Here is a 19065-nt window from a genome sequence, read left to right on the forward strand (position 1 = left end):
GCTATTTTCATTATTACACCCAAATATTGACCAACTTATTATTGTATTGATTGGGATTTTTGTTCAATTAACAATCATCAAATTACAATTACAATTGCTATTAGCAGTTTAACTTCACTTTTCCTCTAAAAGATTACAATTTAACTTGATTTGGGTTTCACTTTTCATTCCATATTTGATTTAACCTTTTCTTCATTTTCATTGTCAACATTTAATGTCTATTACTAGTCAACAATTAAACATGTTGGCTATTTGGTCTTCTAATTTTTGTTTATTACCTAAACATGGGATTCACCTTTGGTTGAATGTTCATCATGAATCTTAAGCAGAATCTAAGAAATTGAAATATCAATGACTTTTAACAATCAGAGGGAAGAATGATGTTAATTTGAAAAACAAAACACTTGCATTAGAGATGCAAGGAGATGCAATAAGGAATCGCTATTTTGTATATTTTCATTACCATAATAGTTTAATGATAAGACAATGGTTGTTGCAAGTGGTTGATCAACAGGACTGTTAACAGGTTGTTCATTGAACTGGACACAACTGTAATCACCATAGATGAATCAAACTATTGGTTGAATGAACTGGATATTTCATTTTTACTTTAACTCTCTTCCTCTCACTTTTACTTTCAGTCTTTCACTTTTTAATCATTATGTTGATTTAAATCTTACTAATTCATCTTTAAGGTTAGATTGCCATCTATGGAGCCAACTTTAACCTTTTCTAGTATTAAATAATATGATTAATATGATTAATATGATTAACTTAGTAACAAATTGTTGCTGAAAAAAGGTGAAGCTGATTCTTGATGAGATCACGAACGGTTTAACCTTAAAGATGAATTAGTAAGAAGTGAATCAAAATAATCATTAAAAAAAAGTGAAAGACTGAAATTATAAAGTGAGAGTGAAAAAAAGGAAGAGAGTTAAATATCCAGTTCATTCAACCAATAGTTTGATTCATCTATGGTGATTACAGTGTATTTTAATTTAATCATTTTGCTTGTGTCCAGTTCAATGAACAACTTGTTAACTTATTTGATGTTGATCAACAACTTACAACAACCATTGTCTTATTAAACATCATTAATTTTATACTATTATGGTAATAATGAACAAAATACAAAATAGTCATTCCTTATTCCCTTCCATCTCTAATGCAAGTGTTTTGTTTTACAAATTGCATTCTTCTTCCTCCTTCTTGATTGTTAATTGTTAAAAAGTCATTGATATTTCAATAAAATCTTTATTAGATTCCGCTCAAGAGTCAACAATTTGAATCAAGTCAAAGTCAAATGAAAAAATCAAAATTAGCCTTTGAAGTCAGTCTTTAAAATTGGCTCTTCTTTATGTCTAAAGTCTAATGTCATTCAGCCTTTAGTCTAGCTTTGAATCCAAACTGGACAATCGATCATGAAAGGTCATATTACGGCTAACATCGTTTTTGTTTACCTGCATCAAGCATCAGAAGAAACCTTTTCTGTTGCAGCAACACGAGAAAACGAATGAGTTTGAAATTGAATCGAAGAAGCCACTGATTTTAGATGAATCTTTCGTTAGGCAAAATCTTGATTTCTGGGTTTTTCAATCTTAAATTAGACTTGATGTTAGACTTTGGCTCGCTTTTGGCGTCTAAAAGGCCTGAAGCCCGAAATTTTCCCAAAGTGGTCAAGTCTAAGGTAGAGAGTAAATTTTGGTCTAATGTCTAATCATTTTTAGGTGAAGTCTAGATTTGTAGCTCTATTCATTATAAACATGGATGAATATAATTTATTGTATCTTCGTAAGCTCCTTGAACCATTTGCATTAAGATTCCAGTACTATACTAACAATGTCAAACCTCTTCATCCTTCATTTTTGCTTCTTTTTTATCACCTTCAAGGTAGCTTCAATTCAAGGTGACTTGCATCAACCATTTGTTGAGATTAAAAATCTCAATATGTCGTTATATAAGACGTGGTGTGCCATCACGCATTCTTATCTTCTTTCCTTGATTCTTTCAATTTAAAAAATTAGTCTCGATTCGAGGAATTGAGATTTGATGGAAGTCACCTTCAATCAATCAAGGTTTAATATCAATAATTATTTTCATTTCAGTTGCTTCATTGCCCATTTCTCTATGATCATTATCGTACACACACAAAAAAAGCAGCTGGTGTTGAAGATGATAATAGTGAATTTTCATGGCTATATTGGTTGAGGTGGTTGTTACGCCGATGAAGATGAACACAGTAGCATAAAACAAAATAATGATAAAGTTGAATGTAAAGCAAAAAGGTCAGCTTAAACTACTGGGTGGCAGGAAAAAGACATTTGAAACATTTCAAATTGCAATCACACATCAGGTTTTGCAATTTAATTACACTTTTATAAAAAGAAGATTCAATTCAATATCTTTTGGCACTATTATCGTAATTTTGAGACACATAGAAAGCGCACATCGATTTTAGGAAAAAGCACAAAAAATGAAAACATTGTAAAGGGTTTAACATGTTAAGTCTATGGGAGATGAACCGTCTTTTTCAATGTCAATTTTCCCATAGAACGACGACCAGGCTTCTAGTAATGTTTCCTAAAAATGGATCGCTTTCCATGTGTCCCAAAATTACGATAATAGAACCAGAAGATATTGAATTTCTTGAAAGAGATTTTCTTTGAAAAAAAAATGACTTGACGAGCGATTCCAATTTGAAATGTTTCAAATGTTTCTATCACCTTGTATACTTGTCAATAAAACAAATTAAAACTAAATTGCCTCAATAGAATGGTTTCAAATTTTTCCCGATTCTCATAACTGGCAAATTTGGCAATAGATTAAGAGTGACTGCCAAACAAATCCCATAAATTTGGCAGGTAAAAAAGTAGGAAAATTTCAGTAAATGAACAACTGTATAGGAATTATTGAAAACCTTTAAGGATTGAGGAAATAAGGCTTCAAGTTTATTTCATCTTTAAGAAGATAAGGTTTCCTAACTGCAATAGATGGCGTTAACTGTAACTCGATCTTATGACTTAACATGCGTAAAGAAGGATTCTCAACAGGTAACCTGTTCTTTACTATTAGTGAATTCGGTGAAAAGTTTTCAGTACTTTTACTTTCACTAACCTGTCTTTCACAACCTGTCTTTCACTATTCATGTTTTCGCTTTTAAAGGTTTCATTACTTTCACTTTCGCTGAGCTGAGTGCAAACCGAGAAGAACCGTGATGTTGTTACAACGAGACACGGTTTATTCTCCATTTCCTCTATATTCTGTGTCACATAATCCCATTTTATCCAATTTTTTAATTTCATTATCGTTATCCATATCACTTTCATTAACTGCTCCGTCCTCCTCTGTGGGTCCTCAACCCAATGAAGTGTATACCGTGGACTTATTAGCGAGACAAAATGCTAAGCAACATGATACAAGCAAGTTTGAATTACTTGACAACAACTTTCCACCTCTCATTATTCGTAGAGGGGCAACCTTCAGAATGACCATTGGTCTGATAAAACCGTACAAACCTTCATTAGATAAAATTCGGATGGAGTTTATGTACGGTAAAAGGCCCCAGTTGGGTAAAGGGACGTTAATTTATCTCCCAATAACTCTTAATACGCCAGAAAATAAGGATATTAATAAGTGGCGTGCCAAAATACTTTCAGTCAGTGACAATCAGCTTCTCATTGAGGTTTACGTACCACCTACAGCTGCTGTGTCGACCTGGAAGCTACGTATCTCAACGAAACAAAATGGATCTCGTAATATACGGTCATTCGATGTAAGGGAAGACATCTATATACTGTTTAATGCCTGGTCTAAATTAGACACTGTTTACATGGAAAGGGAAGATTTGAAACACGAATTTGTCCAGATGGACATTGGTAAAATATACATTGGTTCATATAATCAACCCAAAGGTAGACAATGGATTTATGGACAGTTTAACCGGGATGTCCTACCTGCTGTTATGTACATGCTGGGTAAAACCAATTTAGACTATGCTGCCCGAAGTAATCCCATTAAAGTTGTCCGAGCCATTGCACAAATGGTAAGTGTTTTTTGTGGTTATCAAAAATATTTCAACTTCAACCTTCTAAACAGTCAAAATTCAAGTTATTTTGTGTCAGATTGAAAACACAGTTAATTACTTGATGTGGTCTGAATTCAGGCTTTAATAGTTGTTTACATTAAACTATTAATTTTAATTGATTTAGTCGTAAAGTTTTTTGTTTCCTATCTTAATGCAAGAGATACTCTGAAATTCAAGTCACTGTCATTTTATGTAATTTTATCAGTACAAGCCATTTTTTGTGAACCTGACCATGGCTAGTACTGTTAATCATTGAGATAAAAAAAATATATTCCTGTCTAATTGTTGGTTTGATTGCTAGGTAAAGTACAGTCATATAAATTAACTTTTGATACCTTTTGCTTCCTATCCATTTAAAACAATTTAAACTTGATTAAATTTACATTGATTTATTAAGACATTGAAGGGTAAAATTAAGCTAATCCCATTCACCTGCGTGAAAAAAATATAAAATGGTGAAAACTAGTTTATTTGACTGAAGGTTTGTTGGACACTTGCTCTGAAATTTTTCAATGTTTCTCAATTTTCCAAGCATTTAATGATTATTTTTTCAAATTGATTTTTTTAGGTCAACAGTCATGATGACAATGGACTTTTGGTTGGTAATTGGTCTGGTGATTATAAAAGTGGTACTCCACCATGGAGTTGGACTGGAAGTGCACCCATTTTAGAGCAATATTATGAAACTAATGGTGAACCCGTTAAATTTGGCCAATGTTGGGTTTTTGCTGGAGTAACAACAACAGTTTGTCGAGCTCTTGGTATTCCAGCTCGAACAGTGACCAACTTTGTCTCAGCTCATGACACTGATGATTCATTGACTGTGGATAAATTTTTCGATGCCAAAGGTCAACCGATAACTGATGTCAATGCTGATTCAATCTGGAATTTCCATGTATGGACGGACGCCTGGATGACTAGACCTGACCTACCAGCTGGTTATGGTGGGTGGCAGGTTATCGATGCAACTCCCCAAGAAACATCTGAAGGACTATATCGAACTGGTCCAGCCTCGGTGGAAGCAGTTCGTCGTGGTGAAATTGGCCTATCCTATGATGCACCTTTTGTCTTTGCCGAAGTGAATGCCGACCTTGTCCACTGGAAGCTTGATGAAACATCTCCATTAGGGTGGAAAAAGATGATGACCAATCAACATCAGTGAGTAAAATTTCCACTCTTGACATGGGTTAATACGTAATATTTGAATAACTATTATTATTCAAGTCTAAAGACTATGATTAGGGAAGGCATTTGATAATAATGATGAATCGTGTTCAGTCCATTTCAAACATTAGATTACCTTTAACTGTTGTCTTAAAAGATTGGGATTTTCCTTGACGTATAGAGTGTCCTCGGCTAATATGTTGAGCATACCAATGTTGAAGATGGCTTTCTTTAGAACAGGGATAAAAATGGAAGTGGAATGGGCGAGTCTCCATTTCGCCAGAACTTTTCTCTTCATTCAAGGTTTCTCCTGATTCAACGACTTCTTTTTTCCTTCCTCACCAAAAACTCTTAATAAGCTTCCATTATTAACTTACCTTACTTTTTGCATCAACATCATCATCATCATCATCTTTGGGAAGAGGCGTTCAGGATTGAAGTGATATTCCCTTAGTGAAGTACTCTCATGACGAATTCATGGTTTTCCGATTACATAGAATTAACTGTCTCTTATTAACATTTACATTTCTGTAGGATGTTAATTCTTTTGATAATTATTAACAACATTGATGGGAAACAAATGCTGCTTTATTTGAGTCATTCATCGTTTTTTCCCAAAAGATATAGTTAAATGGCCACTAACCATTTCAATTATCCAACCCTATTAAATCATATTAAATCATATTAACTCATATTAACCTTTCACTGTTCATCTTGACGCCTTAGTTAAACACAATCAACCTTTGATTGTCAATAATTAGCTTAAGTGTCCATTCTTATTATTTACAATTGAACCAATGTTGACTCTTTTTTTCTTCTCATCTCAATACACATTACAGCATGAACTTGAATACCGATTGTGTATTTAATCAGCGATTCTGATCAATATTGAACAAAATCAGCTGAACTCTGAAAATCAATTTCTCAATAATTAAATCAACTAAACAATTTTTTTTTCTTACAAATTAATATTCATCATTAAAGAACCATTAGTTTGACTTTTGCTGCCATTTACTAAATCATGTTTAGTCTGTTAATTGTTTTCAATGTTATTTACCTTACAGTTTATGAGATTCATTTCGCTGACCTTCAAGCTTCTGACCATTCAATACTTTTTTTTATTAATTGTTGCTGTTCAACCAAATTATCAACATGTCCTAATAAGAAAAATGATAATTGTGATTGATTTTGATTACAATTAGTTTATATTACATGTTTAAATGGTTGTAATTTCTCAAGGTAGTCATTTTCAATTAGAAGAAGCAAAGTTTTCAAATTGTAAACAATTACACTTACAATGAAAACTGAACCAAACAATCAGACAAACCAAAGTAAACATTAATTATAATTGACCAGAACAGATGATTAGATCATCATAATTTCCGCTTTTCATCACTTGAGATGATTGTCTCTTGACATCAATATCTAATTACCTAGAAAGATGACTAAATCCAGTTGTAATCATTGACATTATTGTCATCCTCATCAATCGTTTCAAATATTGACTCTTCAAATTTTTGAAACTTTCATTTGAAACAAAACCAACAAATGAATAAATTGATAGCAAATTTACGTTTAATTGCGATCAAACAATTTCTTAATATGTAGACTCTTAATTGTTTAATGATAACAATTGTCTCATGTAACTTTGATTAGAAAATGTTAATTTTAAATTCGTGATTAGCTTAACTTTCCTTTTCCGTTAACCAAAGTTAATGATATCATCCAATTTTTTGATCATTTACAGATTGCAATCTATTATCATGATAATTAAAGGCAAAATTGGTTGACTATTAATCAACTTTGTTTTATAACAAACTCATTTTCTCATAAATATACAATCTTTGATTCTTCCTTAATTGTTATACTTGTAATTATATCTTTAGCTTTTCACTTTTACTGATGATCATAATGAAGATCAACATGATTAAATAACTTATCATTACATCTGTAATTAACTGACCTTGTCCAAATCTTGTAGTTAATTGTAGATTAAAATTACATCAGCTGTGATATCACAGACAATCCCAGTTTCAATTTAAATGTTAATCATCAAATATGATCTGATAAAAGGCAGAGTAACCATTAGATCATCTTGTGTCTTGAACACACAATTGAACCAATTGTGTCTAAAATCAACCAAAATCTGAGATTCAATTTTCACCTAATTCCATGTTCTATCTCATGTTTTTTTTGGGTAAAAAACATTGTCCTTACTTGATTACAACTGATGCAATATTTAATTAAATTTGCAAATTGATAATTTTTGGAAATTAAATGTTTAACTAAACATTTAATTGCTGAAGATGGCATTGAAGATGCTTCTGAACCTTGAACTGATAACACTCATTGTGAGGTTGATCATGTTTTACCAATTGAATTGAATATTATTTTTTGCCAAGCAACCGGTTAATTGTGAATATATTTTGTTTACTAATTTTTATTATTATCATTTCATAGTAATTGTTATTGCCTGAAATAAACAGAAAACAAAAAATTAAACAAAATTAGTGAAAATTTTCATTTTCTTATTGATTACAAGGTAAATTAGTTCCCTTTCCTACTAACTTATTCAATTTACCTTCAAACAGTTTACAATTTTCACCAAAACTCAAATTCATTGATCAACCCATGAAAGTTTATATTCAACTAACGAATTCTGACAGACGGAATGTAAGGTTATCGATAAATGATTAATCAAATTGCGAATCCATAGCTCATGGTTAGCCACATGGTGATGACAATAATCACCGCAATTAACCACCTCGTTGATTATTTGGGTAAACAAACAAAAAAAAGTTAAAACCTTATTAGCTTCTGTTTACCTGAAAACTGTGGGTTTCAATTAATAGTTTGTTTTGATTTTTCAGCTAATATTTTAAAATCAAGGTGAAACTTGATATTTTTGGAAAAAACCAAGAAAATCATTTGATTATTTATATAATTAGCTAATCAATTGAAATGATTATTTTGAGTTTTTTCAAATTCCTGTCAAGAGAAAGTACATAAAATGAGATTAAACTGAGACTAACATTGCTTTTCAACTTGAATCCATTTGATTGATTCTGTAATTAAAGCAATCAAATGGTTTGAAAAAATGACAATTTAATTTAAATATATTCAAAATGACCTTGACCTCGATCATTCCACCAATTACTGAAAGATTTCACTGAAATTATCATTTTGTTAATGGACAAGGAATTTTGCTGGCGATCATCAATTTATATCTAATTGTTTGATTTCCTGATCTTTACCAATCTAAATGTTTCTTTCAATTGTTACTAATTTTAAATTGATGAGCAAATTAAGTTAAAATGATTGTAAGGTAACAATTGGAAAAAGCAATTTATTCAGAAATACACTTTGACAAGTTTCATGATAACTTGCTATTATCATGATGACCATAAAAACTCCTTTCATTGTTACCTCAATTGTTTCATTCACCAGCATCACTTTCATCAGTGGCAATTAATTGATCAACTTGTTCAATTGCTACAAATAGCTCGACAAAGTAAATAATAGATGAGTTGATTAACATGCGAAATTGATCTTTAAATTGCTGTTGATTGAAGATTAATGATAAAGGTGAATGATGTATCTAAATGATGAATGAGGTTTAACTGTTGATTATTTAAAGTATTACAATGATGATGACAGCTCTTTGTTTTGATGAGTTGGTAACAATTAGTTTATCAAGGCTCAAGTCAACCTTTTTTGGCTTCAACTCAATCAGGAAGTATATTCAGATTGAGTAAAGATGTAAATGTAATTCCGATTCCGGTCAATAGAACAAATCTTTTCACTGATTCTAAACTTGGTGATTGAACATTTGATTGTCTCAATATGATTGTCTTCCCCACTTGGAACTTAATTCATGAAAAAATGATGAACAAGATAAAAATGCTGTTATTTGTGAATTGAAAACTTCAATTAGAATAGTCAGGATAAATGAAAAAAAACAAGTTTATTATGTATTTATATTATATTTTGATATAAAATTAAATTAAATGGTTATGATTATTGAAGGTGTAATGATCATTTCGTTGTTCATTTCAATTTTTGCAAAAGTTTAATTTTCTTCTTCTTCCATTTTAATCAATTCTAATCAAATATAGTAATTTAATTGAATCAATCAAATGTTGCTTCCATTGCTACTTAATATCTACTGATGATCACAGTTAAATTGTTAATAACTTTAAACTTTTAACAATCTTTTAACTGTTAACCAATTTTTATTGGGAATCTTTTGTTATCACAATTTTTTCTCCAAATTTTTTCAAGTAACTCTTTTTTTCCCTCTCATCTTAATAATCTTGGACTAAGATTAATTTTCGTGAAAAATTTCAATTCAACTATTAACTTTCACTCAATCAATAGCTGTTAATAACTCATCATTAATTTATCTTCTCTCAGTTTTTCAGTTGCTTTCTTTTTTTTCCTCAATTCAATCTTTTCTTTCATCATTTTCTTTATCCTTTTTATCCTCTTTCTTGTCTTCACCTTATCATCATTTTCCTTCTTGACCATTTTGATTTTCCTTTAACCTTTTTTTCCTGGTCATTCTGTGATTCAATTTATCAATCTTATTAATCTAGACTTTCTTTTCTTTTCTTACAGTGTTGGTCGTAAAATAATAACGAAAAAGGTTGGATACATTTCTGAGTTGCCCGACACCCGAGATGCCGAGGAAATAACGGACAGATATAAGAACAAGGAAGGAACCGCCGAGGAACGAATGTCGGTTTTGAATGCAGCTCGAGCCGGTGGATTGGCCTATCTCTTTGAGATCCCCGAACCAGACCGTGAAGACATTAGATTCGAGCTAAAGAAACTGGATCGCGTTCCTATTGGTAATCCTTTCTCAATTGTTGTCCGCGTTTACAACAAAAGCCCCATGAAGAGAACCGTCACTCTCTCCGTTAGTGTCAACAGTGTCTTCTATACTGGCATATTGGCACACAAAGTGAAAACGGAGAGACGGGAAATTGATATTGGCCCTAATAAAGGTAAGCTTTATTTACTTTTTTAAATCAATGTTAGCCACTTGAAAAAGTCATTCATTGTCTTCCTTCCAAGAAGACAACCTTGTTTGACATTAAAACCCTCATCTTGATCGTTATTGTCATTTTGGCATTTTTTTTACACTCTTATCGTTATTGTCTCATCTTTATGATCATCTTTATGATTAACATTGAGATTAACTTTCTATGAGCTTTGAAGCTTCTTTATTACCTTTGTCCCTTTTGTTGTTTCATTGGTAAACAATGGTCAGTTCAAGGTGAACACCGTGATGAAGATGAGAAAAGGATGATGTAATGATAATGAGAGAGTTCCGGAAGATAAGAGAGTAAGATAAATGCGGTCAACTTGTTGATTCATATTGAAAAAGATGTATCTTAATGAAGATCCAAGTGGCCTTAAGGGTGATAACATTTAACCTAAATTATAATTTCCGGTTGATAGATTATTGTATTGAATGTTGTAATAGGTTTCAAACTGAATATAATAGGGTGATCTTTTCACCTATCAGTTGAACGTTGAACGTGTTTATTTGTTTAAATAGCATAAATAATAATAACACTTTTAATATAACTTTTTTTCATCTCTCCTTCCATCTCTTCATCTCTTCATATCTTCAACTATTATTACCATTTTTTTGTGGTTAAAATTTGAGAGAAATTTAATATTCCTTTATTTCCGCCTGACATGAATTAGTTTAATACAATTCAAGGGTTGACCAGTGAATCAAGTTTAAAATGTTCAATTTATTGTTGCTGCTTTTTTTGGTTAGTCAGAAACTTGATTGTCCAATGAAACAAAAATATACATAGACTTGGAATTAATCATCATTTTCAAGGTTAGATATTTCTGTCAGATAATGGGTTCAATTGATCAACCCAACAATATTCAAATAATCGTTGGGTTTATCTTGAATTATTTAATGATTGTTCACTTTGCGTTCATCAAGAGATTCAACTCTTCCCACAGTTTTAATGATTAACCATGTTGAGTGTGTTTACCAAACTTGATTTGATTCTCAATGAAACAATGAAAATTAACCAAATAGACTTAGTAATTTTCAAGGTTAGATGTCAGATTATCAGCTTTGAACAGAATGAGAAGAAAAAAAATTCATTTCATTTGATTAACTTTGATTTTTGCATGATTGGTAACTGTTATCATGCAATCGAGAGAAATGCTGTTGGCTATAATAGTATTGAGTTAAAACATGATTGGAAAAAAAGAAGAAGATGAAAAATGAAAGTTTAACAGATAATTCAGAATAATAATGAAACATAAATCTTAATGACATTAATACAGTAACAGTTAAACGACAATTAAAACATTTTTTTGTTTTCAACACAGTTAACATGGAACGTTTCATGTACAATCAACATGAAGATCACCATTTAATATGAGAAACACTTGACTCTCTGTGCACAGTAAAACTGTTAACCTTTTTTACCTTTTTTTGTTGTGTTCCCATTAACGGAATGTTATTCAAACTTGTATTTAGGAAATAACCATGTTTAATTGTCAAAATCAATGGGAGGTTAATTACTCCCCATAGTGTATGTCAATTGATAACAAGTAGGGAAAGTAAACTCTCTCTATCAATTCAATATCGATGATGATGGTCCATCGGTCAAAAGCAACAGTAATTGAATGGCTATTGTATTGTTACCTTAACACGTTTTTTTCGTTCATTATTTGATTCTCAATCTTTTGTTATTACCTCTTTGTATGTGTTGTATCAACGATTTAGAATAGATTTGTGTCTCTCATCTCAATCTTCATCTTTTCCTTTCCTTCTTATTGATTCTTCTTCTTCAATTGAGCATAAGAAGAAAAATTTTTTCGATATTGTTTGAAGTTTTCATCATTATTTGATAATAATTTTTTTCTTTCTTTCTCTTCTTTACTTCCTTCTACAGTCTACGAACATCGGGTCAACATTTTGGTCGCTGAATATTTGCCTTATCTGGTTGATTATTCAATGTTAAAGATTTATGCTGTTGCCTCGGTCAAGGAAACATCTCAGACTTGGTCGGAAGAAGATGATTTTGCTGTTGAAAAGCCTCCATTGGCTTTGACTGTCGTCTCTTCTGGCCATGGATTAACGGTCGGAGTTCCTTTCAATCTTGCCATTGAGATAACTAATCCATTGAATGTTATCTTAACCAATTGTAAATTAACCGTTGAGGGAACCAGTCTAGTTAATCGGGTTCAAACGGTTGCCATACCTGATATCAACAAGAAAACAAAGATTTCTCATATCGTGCAATTAACACCAAGACGCCCTGGTGAATCCAATATTGTTGTTACATTCCAATCCAAGCAACTTGGTGATGTTTATGGATCAAAGACAATTTTAATCAATTAATTGTAATTAATATAAAAAAGACCGATCACAATCGAAAGACATCCGATTGTCTCTTAAACCCTTTTTAAACGAAAACACCACAAAAAAAATTCAAATAAAAATGAAATCTCATGTAATATTAAAAATTAAATTGAATTCAATAAAAACAATTCTTACCATTAATAGATGGCTAAACAAAGGGTTGATTCATTGTTTAGATTGTTGTAAGGACACTGTTTGATGTTTTCCGTGTAGGTTTTCATGGGGTTAGGGCTGAATTCGGGTAACAATTAATTAATTTTCTGGGTTAATCAGGATCAATCATCAGGACGATAAAAACGCGCTGTTTTACTGGTGGTTGAGTCAATGGCTCCATCTATCGACGGGTTTCGTCAACTGTTACCGAAGCGGAAGAAAGAAACCGTTTTGATTCCTCCGTTGTTTTTGTTTTTTGTTACCTTGTTTAAAATATTTTTGAATTTGCTCACTGACAGTTATTGTAGGATTATTACTTTCTGTTGTTTTATAACTTTGGTGTTTTTTTAATTATTTGTGACTCTAAACTTTTACAAACTTTACTAATATTATTTATAATATTTATTACTATAACTTTTTTTACTTTTTCTGCTGTTTCTATCATGGCGGCCAATTCCCACAACTCACAGGTAAGTCTTTACAAAATCTTTACCTAAGGTATCATTTACAAAATGACTTATAAAAAACTTCACCTTTTCACTTATTTACAGACCAATACCAATGTTTCAGCAACTTCAAATACTTGCCTTGAATTGGCCCTTGAAGGTGAAAGATTATGTAAAAGCTGTGATTTTGAAGGTGGTATCAACTTTTTCGAAGCTGCCATAAACATTGGTACAACCGACAAAAAGACACTTTCTGCGATCTACAGTCAAATTGGTAATGCTCATTTTTATTTATCAAATTATGAAACTGCTTTGCACTATCACTCTTTGGACCTTCAACTAGCCAAGTCAATGAAAGACATCATCGGTGAAGCAAAGGCCAGTGGAAATTTAGGAAATACTCTGAAAATGTTGGGTCAATTTGAAGAGGCTGCCATTTATTGTGATAAACATTTACAAATATCTCGGTCTTTGAATGATAAAGTTGGTGAGGGCCGCGCTCTCTATAATTTAGGTAATGTGTACCACACCAAAGGCAAACATCTTGCATCCAATAGCTTTCAAGACCCAGGTGACTTTCCCGATTATGTGAAGAACTGTTTTCTTCAAGCTGTCGATTATTATGAGAAAAATTTACAATTGATGATTGAACTTGGAGACAAATCCGCTCAAGGTCGTGCTCTTGGTAATCTTGGAAATACCCATTATTTATTGGGTAATTTTGATCAAGCTATTTATTACCACACTGAGGTATTTAATGAATAAGTTTAATTAGTTATATAATCAAAATTCTCTAGTTATTGGTCAATTTTTCTAATTTTCGTATTCCTATTTTATATCAGAGATTAAGAATTGCTCAAGAATTCAAAGATAAAGCTGCTGAAAGGAGAGCTCATTGTAATTTGGGTAACGCTCATATCTTTCTCTGGGATTTTGAAAAAGCTATTTACAATTTCAAGTGAGTATTGTTTTTTGAATTGCAGTCTCGTATTGTTCCGTATTTCTGTAGCTGTATTTAATGGTTCTTTGTTCTAGTTCCATATTTGTGAAGATTTTTATGGATTCAAATAAGAACAACCATAGATTAGAAATTCTGCTTAATATCATAAATCATGTTTTATTGTTCACACAGTTTCTATGATACACAAAATAGATCTCTGTTCCGGTCAAGAGAAAGCTTTTGAGTAATATATCAGATTAAAATGTTCGTATTCATTCGACTTGAATTAAATTGATAAACACTTTTGGTCAGGATTATAGCAATATATTTAAGAATGAATTTGCTTTAGGATGAATACATAAATACAAAGATCAAAAATTAGAGTTTAATCAAGCTCGTTTGAATAAAACTCGCTATCTTTTAGATTTCAAGATTATGAATAGCAATTCAGCATTGGGAAATCAAGATTCAACGGATGGAAGATGCTTTTCAATAGTTGAGTTTTAGGTTGAATTAATCAACACTTTGATTCTGGATGTAGAAGGTTTTTTGCTTCGATTTAAACAATTGTTTTGATTTGTTTTCGTCGGTAACTTTTAAGGCAAGAAATGGATGGTACAGAACAAGAACATTTGTTCCCACTTTTGTACGGTATAATACAACACTGTGGATATAAAAATCTTTCTTGCACTTTTATTCATTTGATTTCTTTCAAACAATTTTGACTAATTTTTGAATATTATTCATTATTTATTTCAGACAAACACTAATCATCGCCCAAGAACTCCGAGATAAAGTTTTGGAAGCTCAAGCATATTACAGTCTTGGTAACACGTACACTCTTCTGAGAGATTTCAAGACCTCCATTGATTATCATCTTAAACATCTTGAATTAGCCCAAGAACTAAGTGATCAAGTTGGCGAAGGACGAGCCTATTGGAGTCTTAGTAATGCTTTTAATTCCATTGGCAACCACAAAGAAGCTCTCAATTTTGCTTACAAACATCTCGATGTGTCCAAAAAAATTGGTGATAAAATTGGACAAGAAACAGCTACCAAGACTATTTCTGAGTTGCGACTTTTATTGAATAAGGAGGGAATTTCATCTTCAACTGTAAATAAGAGTGAAAAAACACCAGAGAGACCCAAAAACAAAAGACTTAGCATGGAAAATATGAATCTTTTAAAATTAACTCCGTCCAAACAAGATGAAGATATATTTATCCCAAGTGTAAGCACCAATAACAGTGTTGCTAGTGGCAGTCGAAGTAACATTGCTTCCAATGGTAACATAGCTATAAAAAGCGAAGAGGAAGATCATTTCCTCGATTTATTAGTGAAATCTCAAGGTAAACGGATGAATGATCAAAGATGTTCTTTTGACCCATTGGAAAATAAAGAAAATTGTAGGCCTAAATCCTCTCGATCCAAGAGAGGAGCTGTAACTACAAGCACACAGAACCCTATTAGTAATTCTGCACTTCCAACCAACAACCAGCCCGATGTAAACAGTAACAATGGCTCTCAAAGTCGCTCCAACACTCTACGTGGTAATAATTCAACTACATCTAACACTCGTTCTATGGGTAACTCACAGAGTGGCTCTTCCGCTTATTCAACCTCAGAATCAACTCATTTGATAGCAAACAATAACGAAAATCCCGATGATCTATTCAATCTAATTGAAAATATGCAAAGTCGAAGATTTGACGAACAAAGAGCTCCGCTTTTGAAGCGCAGTTTTACGATAAATGGATCTGATTATTATTCAGGTGAGTTTATGGTTTTCAAAATCACACCCGTTAGTCTGATAGGCCCTTTAGGTTAGCTAATGGGTCTTAACTTAATCTTTTAAACCTAAACCTAAAAATTTGTTGTAACCAAGTTGAAACGCAATGCATCTGAATCAATTGGATCTACAACTATCAAAACAAGTAGTCAGTCTTCTCTACTCTATCGCTAAATTATTGCGAATATTATCAATCATGAAATTAATCAATTCGCCATTATTTTAGTTGTGTGATTTCTCTGGTTTTTAGCTTAAATTCTTAGTAACGTTTTCATTTTATTTTCTATTTACTAGGTTCAAATGGCTCAACCATGACCAGGCAGCATAGTTCTGAACGTTATAGTAATCATGGTTCATCAAATGGAAATCGTAATACTCAACTTCCAACAACAACTTCATCAAGTTTACCACCTGATGATGATTTCATTGAACAATTAATCAGGTGCCAATCTAGCCGATTAGAAGATCAAAGATGCGTCTTACCTCCAACACTCAATTCGAATAACCGAGAGACATCGCTCAATAATTATACTACTCGACGATCTTTGCGTTCTAACGATAGATCAAGATCATCCAATGTAACTAATCAAACTAATCGTCATCCTTCTCGAATTTCATCTCAAACGTCAAACGGTAACTCCCGAGGATCAACTTTACCTGACGAAGATTTCTTCAGTTTAATAATGCGCTTTCAGTCTGCCAGAATAGAAGATCAACGATTTGTACTTCCACCTGGTAATAATCAATATCGCCATCCAAATAGAAACAATTTGCCGTCCTATCCACAGTCCGTGAGCAGTAGGAAAAGCTCTGTATCTGATGACGAAAGAACAAAATGTTCCAAGGTTTAATGAGCTTAATTCATTTCATCAGATTCAATTCATCTTGTCATTCTACCATTGTAACGTCATCAACTTAATTTTACAGTCAATTTACATTGAAAAAGTCCATAATTAAAATGAAAAAATACAGGAAACCAAAGTTACCAACTTGGTCGAAATGCAGTGGTGTTAGTAATGCATGAAAATCCATTTAAAAATGAAAAATCACTCAATAATTTTAAAAATTTAATATAATCTGAATGAGTATCTCTGATTTTAGTCAATCTCCATGTATTTTTCGTCTTTATCAAAAGATAATTTTAAACGTTTAAATTATTAAAAGTATTAATGTTGGGCTGTAAGTCTTTTGAGGATAATTATATTTTTATTTTCAACTTAAAAGTTAAACAGTGAACTTTTTCCATATTGATAGACTTTGCATTCAAATCAAAGATCCTCTCGATTGAATATGTTAATTCTAATTCCTTCTAGCAGTGTTCAATAATTGGTAATTCAATTATCCCAGATGCTTAAAATTATTGAATATGTTTCATTTTGCGTGGGTGTTCTTCAATTTTACAAAGATAATTTAATAAGAAAAACTTGGTCCAAGTGTTTTTTTCATGGTTGTAACATCAAATCAGGCTCAACGTTGTCACCCTATAACAGTCGAGTCATCTTCAAGATCAAATCGATTAATTAATAGAGCAGCAACAATAGCTAGGAGCACAACTAATGGTAACATTGTTACAAATGGTCGGAGAGGTTCAAATCCGATTAGCTTTGGTTCCAACAATCATCCAACCTCGTCTTCAGGATCAGCATCTTTGTCATCAACGTATGGAAGCTCAGGCTCAGATTCAAGTAACGCAAGAGATGAACTGTTAGACATGATTGCAGCCCTTCAAAGTCGCCGATGAACAAAGAGCACCACTTTCTCGTGCCAATATTTTGCCTGACGATGGACAACTCATGAAATGCCAATCAAGTCGCCTTGAGGATCAACGTTTAACTCTTCCAAATCGTTTTGGGTCTCAAACCTCATCAACACCAGAAAATATTTTAACTACTTCTACTTCTTCCTTAGCCCTTCTCCAATCACCTCATCATCTTCAGCTCGAGCCAATTTTGCTCGGAATAGATCAGCAACTGTTTCTGATTCAAGTGCAGTTGGCCCGACTGGACCAAGTAAACCAATTAGTGAAGACTTCTTTAGACTTATCATGCGTTCCCAGTCAGCTCGAATTGAAGATCAATGGATAGAGCTTTTAGGTGATAATCAATCCGATGATGGCGATGATGAAAATAATGAAGGAGGGAAAAATCGCCTGGAAGTTCAACATCAAACTCATCCTTGACATCTTCATCTGAAGACAGGAAAAAGATTGACACAGGTTCACAATGAATAGCAGCTTAAACCTTTATGCTACCTTTATGCTTTTATGTAAAATTGGATTTCAGTTTAGTCATTGAAAAGAGAGTGAAAAGCTGGATCAATCAATTGGAATATTTCAATGATAATTCCCTGTTAACTCTTTCCAGGATTTCATTACCGATCTATCAATTATAAATTTAAATTTTTCATTTCTTGTCTTTCTTATGCAAGATTCTGTATCGAAAAAAGAAACAATTTCTGCCAATTTTTCTGCATTTCCATCGTCGAAGTTGAAAAATGATGTGAAAAATACTTGTTAATCAATTTCAATCAATTAACACATGACGTTAATTTAATTAATTGTTCTCGTTTCATCTTAAAACTACATCTGTTAAAATCTTTGCTCCTCTTTTTTTTTCTTTACTTCATATTTGTAAGAAAATTTCTTGGCATTTCATCCAATATCATCCTAATCATCATTATTTTTATTATCACGCTCATCTTGTCTTCTCTCTTGTCATCCAATTTATTCTTAAAGAAGCAACCAAGTTTCAGTTTATTGAAAAAACAATAACACAAGTTCACTTCCAAAATTAAGCCAACATTCAATTTTCCTTACACCTTTTAACCAAATTCAATGTAATTTTTTTAAAGTAAGATCTAATTTCGTTTGATTAGCCACTGTCAGAACAATTGTCAATGAAGAAATTATTAGTTTGAAATAATAAGCAGTTTGGATAAACAATAAAATCCACTTTTACATTGCTAATAAGTAAAACCGATTTCTTTGTTAATTGTTCACCGATCCTGGTGTGGTTTATTTTTAGGTTTTCATTCGTTCAATTTTAATATTCTGGTAAAACTGAATTAAACCAAGCTAAAATGATT

At 32.0% G+C, this 19065-nt stretch overlaps 2 protein-coding genes across 2 annotated transcripts; both read left to right on the top strand.

The window, feature by feature from the left end:
* The first annotated feature begins 3084 nt into the window (after positions 1–3084).
* LOC107363229 (hemocyte protein-glutamine gamma-glutamyltransferase) lies at positions 3085–12794 on the top strand. Its single transcript, XM_015930424.3, has 4 exons — positions 3085–4042; positions 4653–5242; positions 9866–10254; positions 12184–12794. Exons 1-4 carry the CDS (start codon positions 3215–3217, stop codon positions 12630–12632), a joined length of 2256 nt encoding a protein of 751 aa, XP_015785910.1. The 5' UTR covers positions 3085–3214; the 3' UTR covers positions 12633–12794.
* Positions 12795–13038: 244 nt separating this feature from the next.
* On the top strand, positions 13039–17164 carry pins (G-protein-signaling modulator pins). The gene is made up of 5 exons (XM_015930205.3): positions 13039–13276; positions 13358–14002; positions 14095–14210; positions 14952–15964; positions 16276–17164. The coding sequence occupies exons 1-5, from the start codon at positions 13250–13252 to the stop codon at positions 16830–16832; spliced, it is 2358 nt and encodes a 785-aa protein (XP_015785691.2). The 5' UTR covers positions 13039–13249; the 3' UTR covers positions 16833–17164.
* Positions 17165–19065: the final 1901 nt, after the last annotated feature.

Source organism: Tetranychus urticae, chromosome 3 (genome assembly GCF_039701765.1).
Source record: "Tetranychus urticae isolate SD_2017Ah chromosome 3, NJAU_TeUrti_SD_1.0, whole genome shotgun sequence".
In the NCBI taxonomy this organism is placed as follows: domain Eukaryota; kingdom Metazoa; phylum Arthropoda; class Arachnida; order Trombidiformes; family Tetranychidae; genus Tetranychus; species Tetranychus urticae.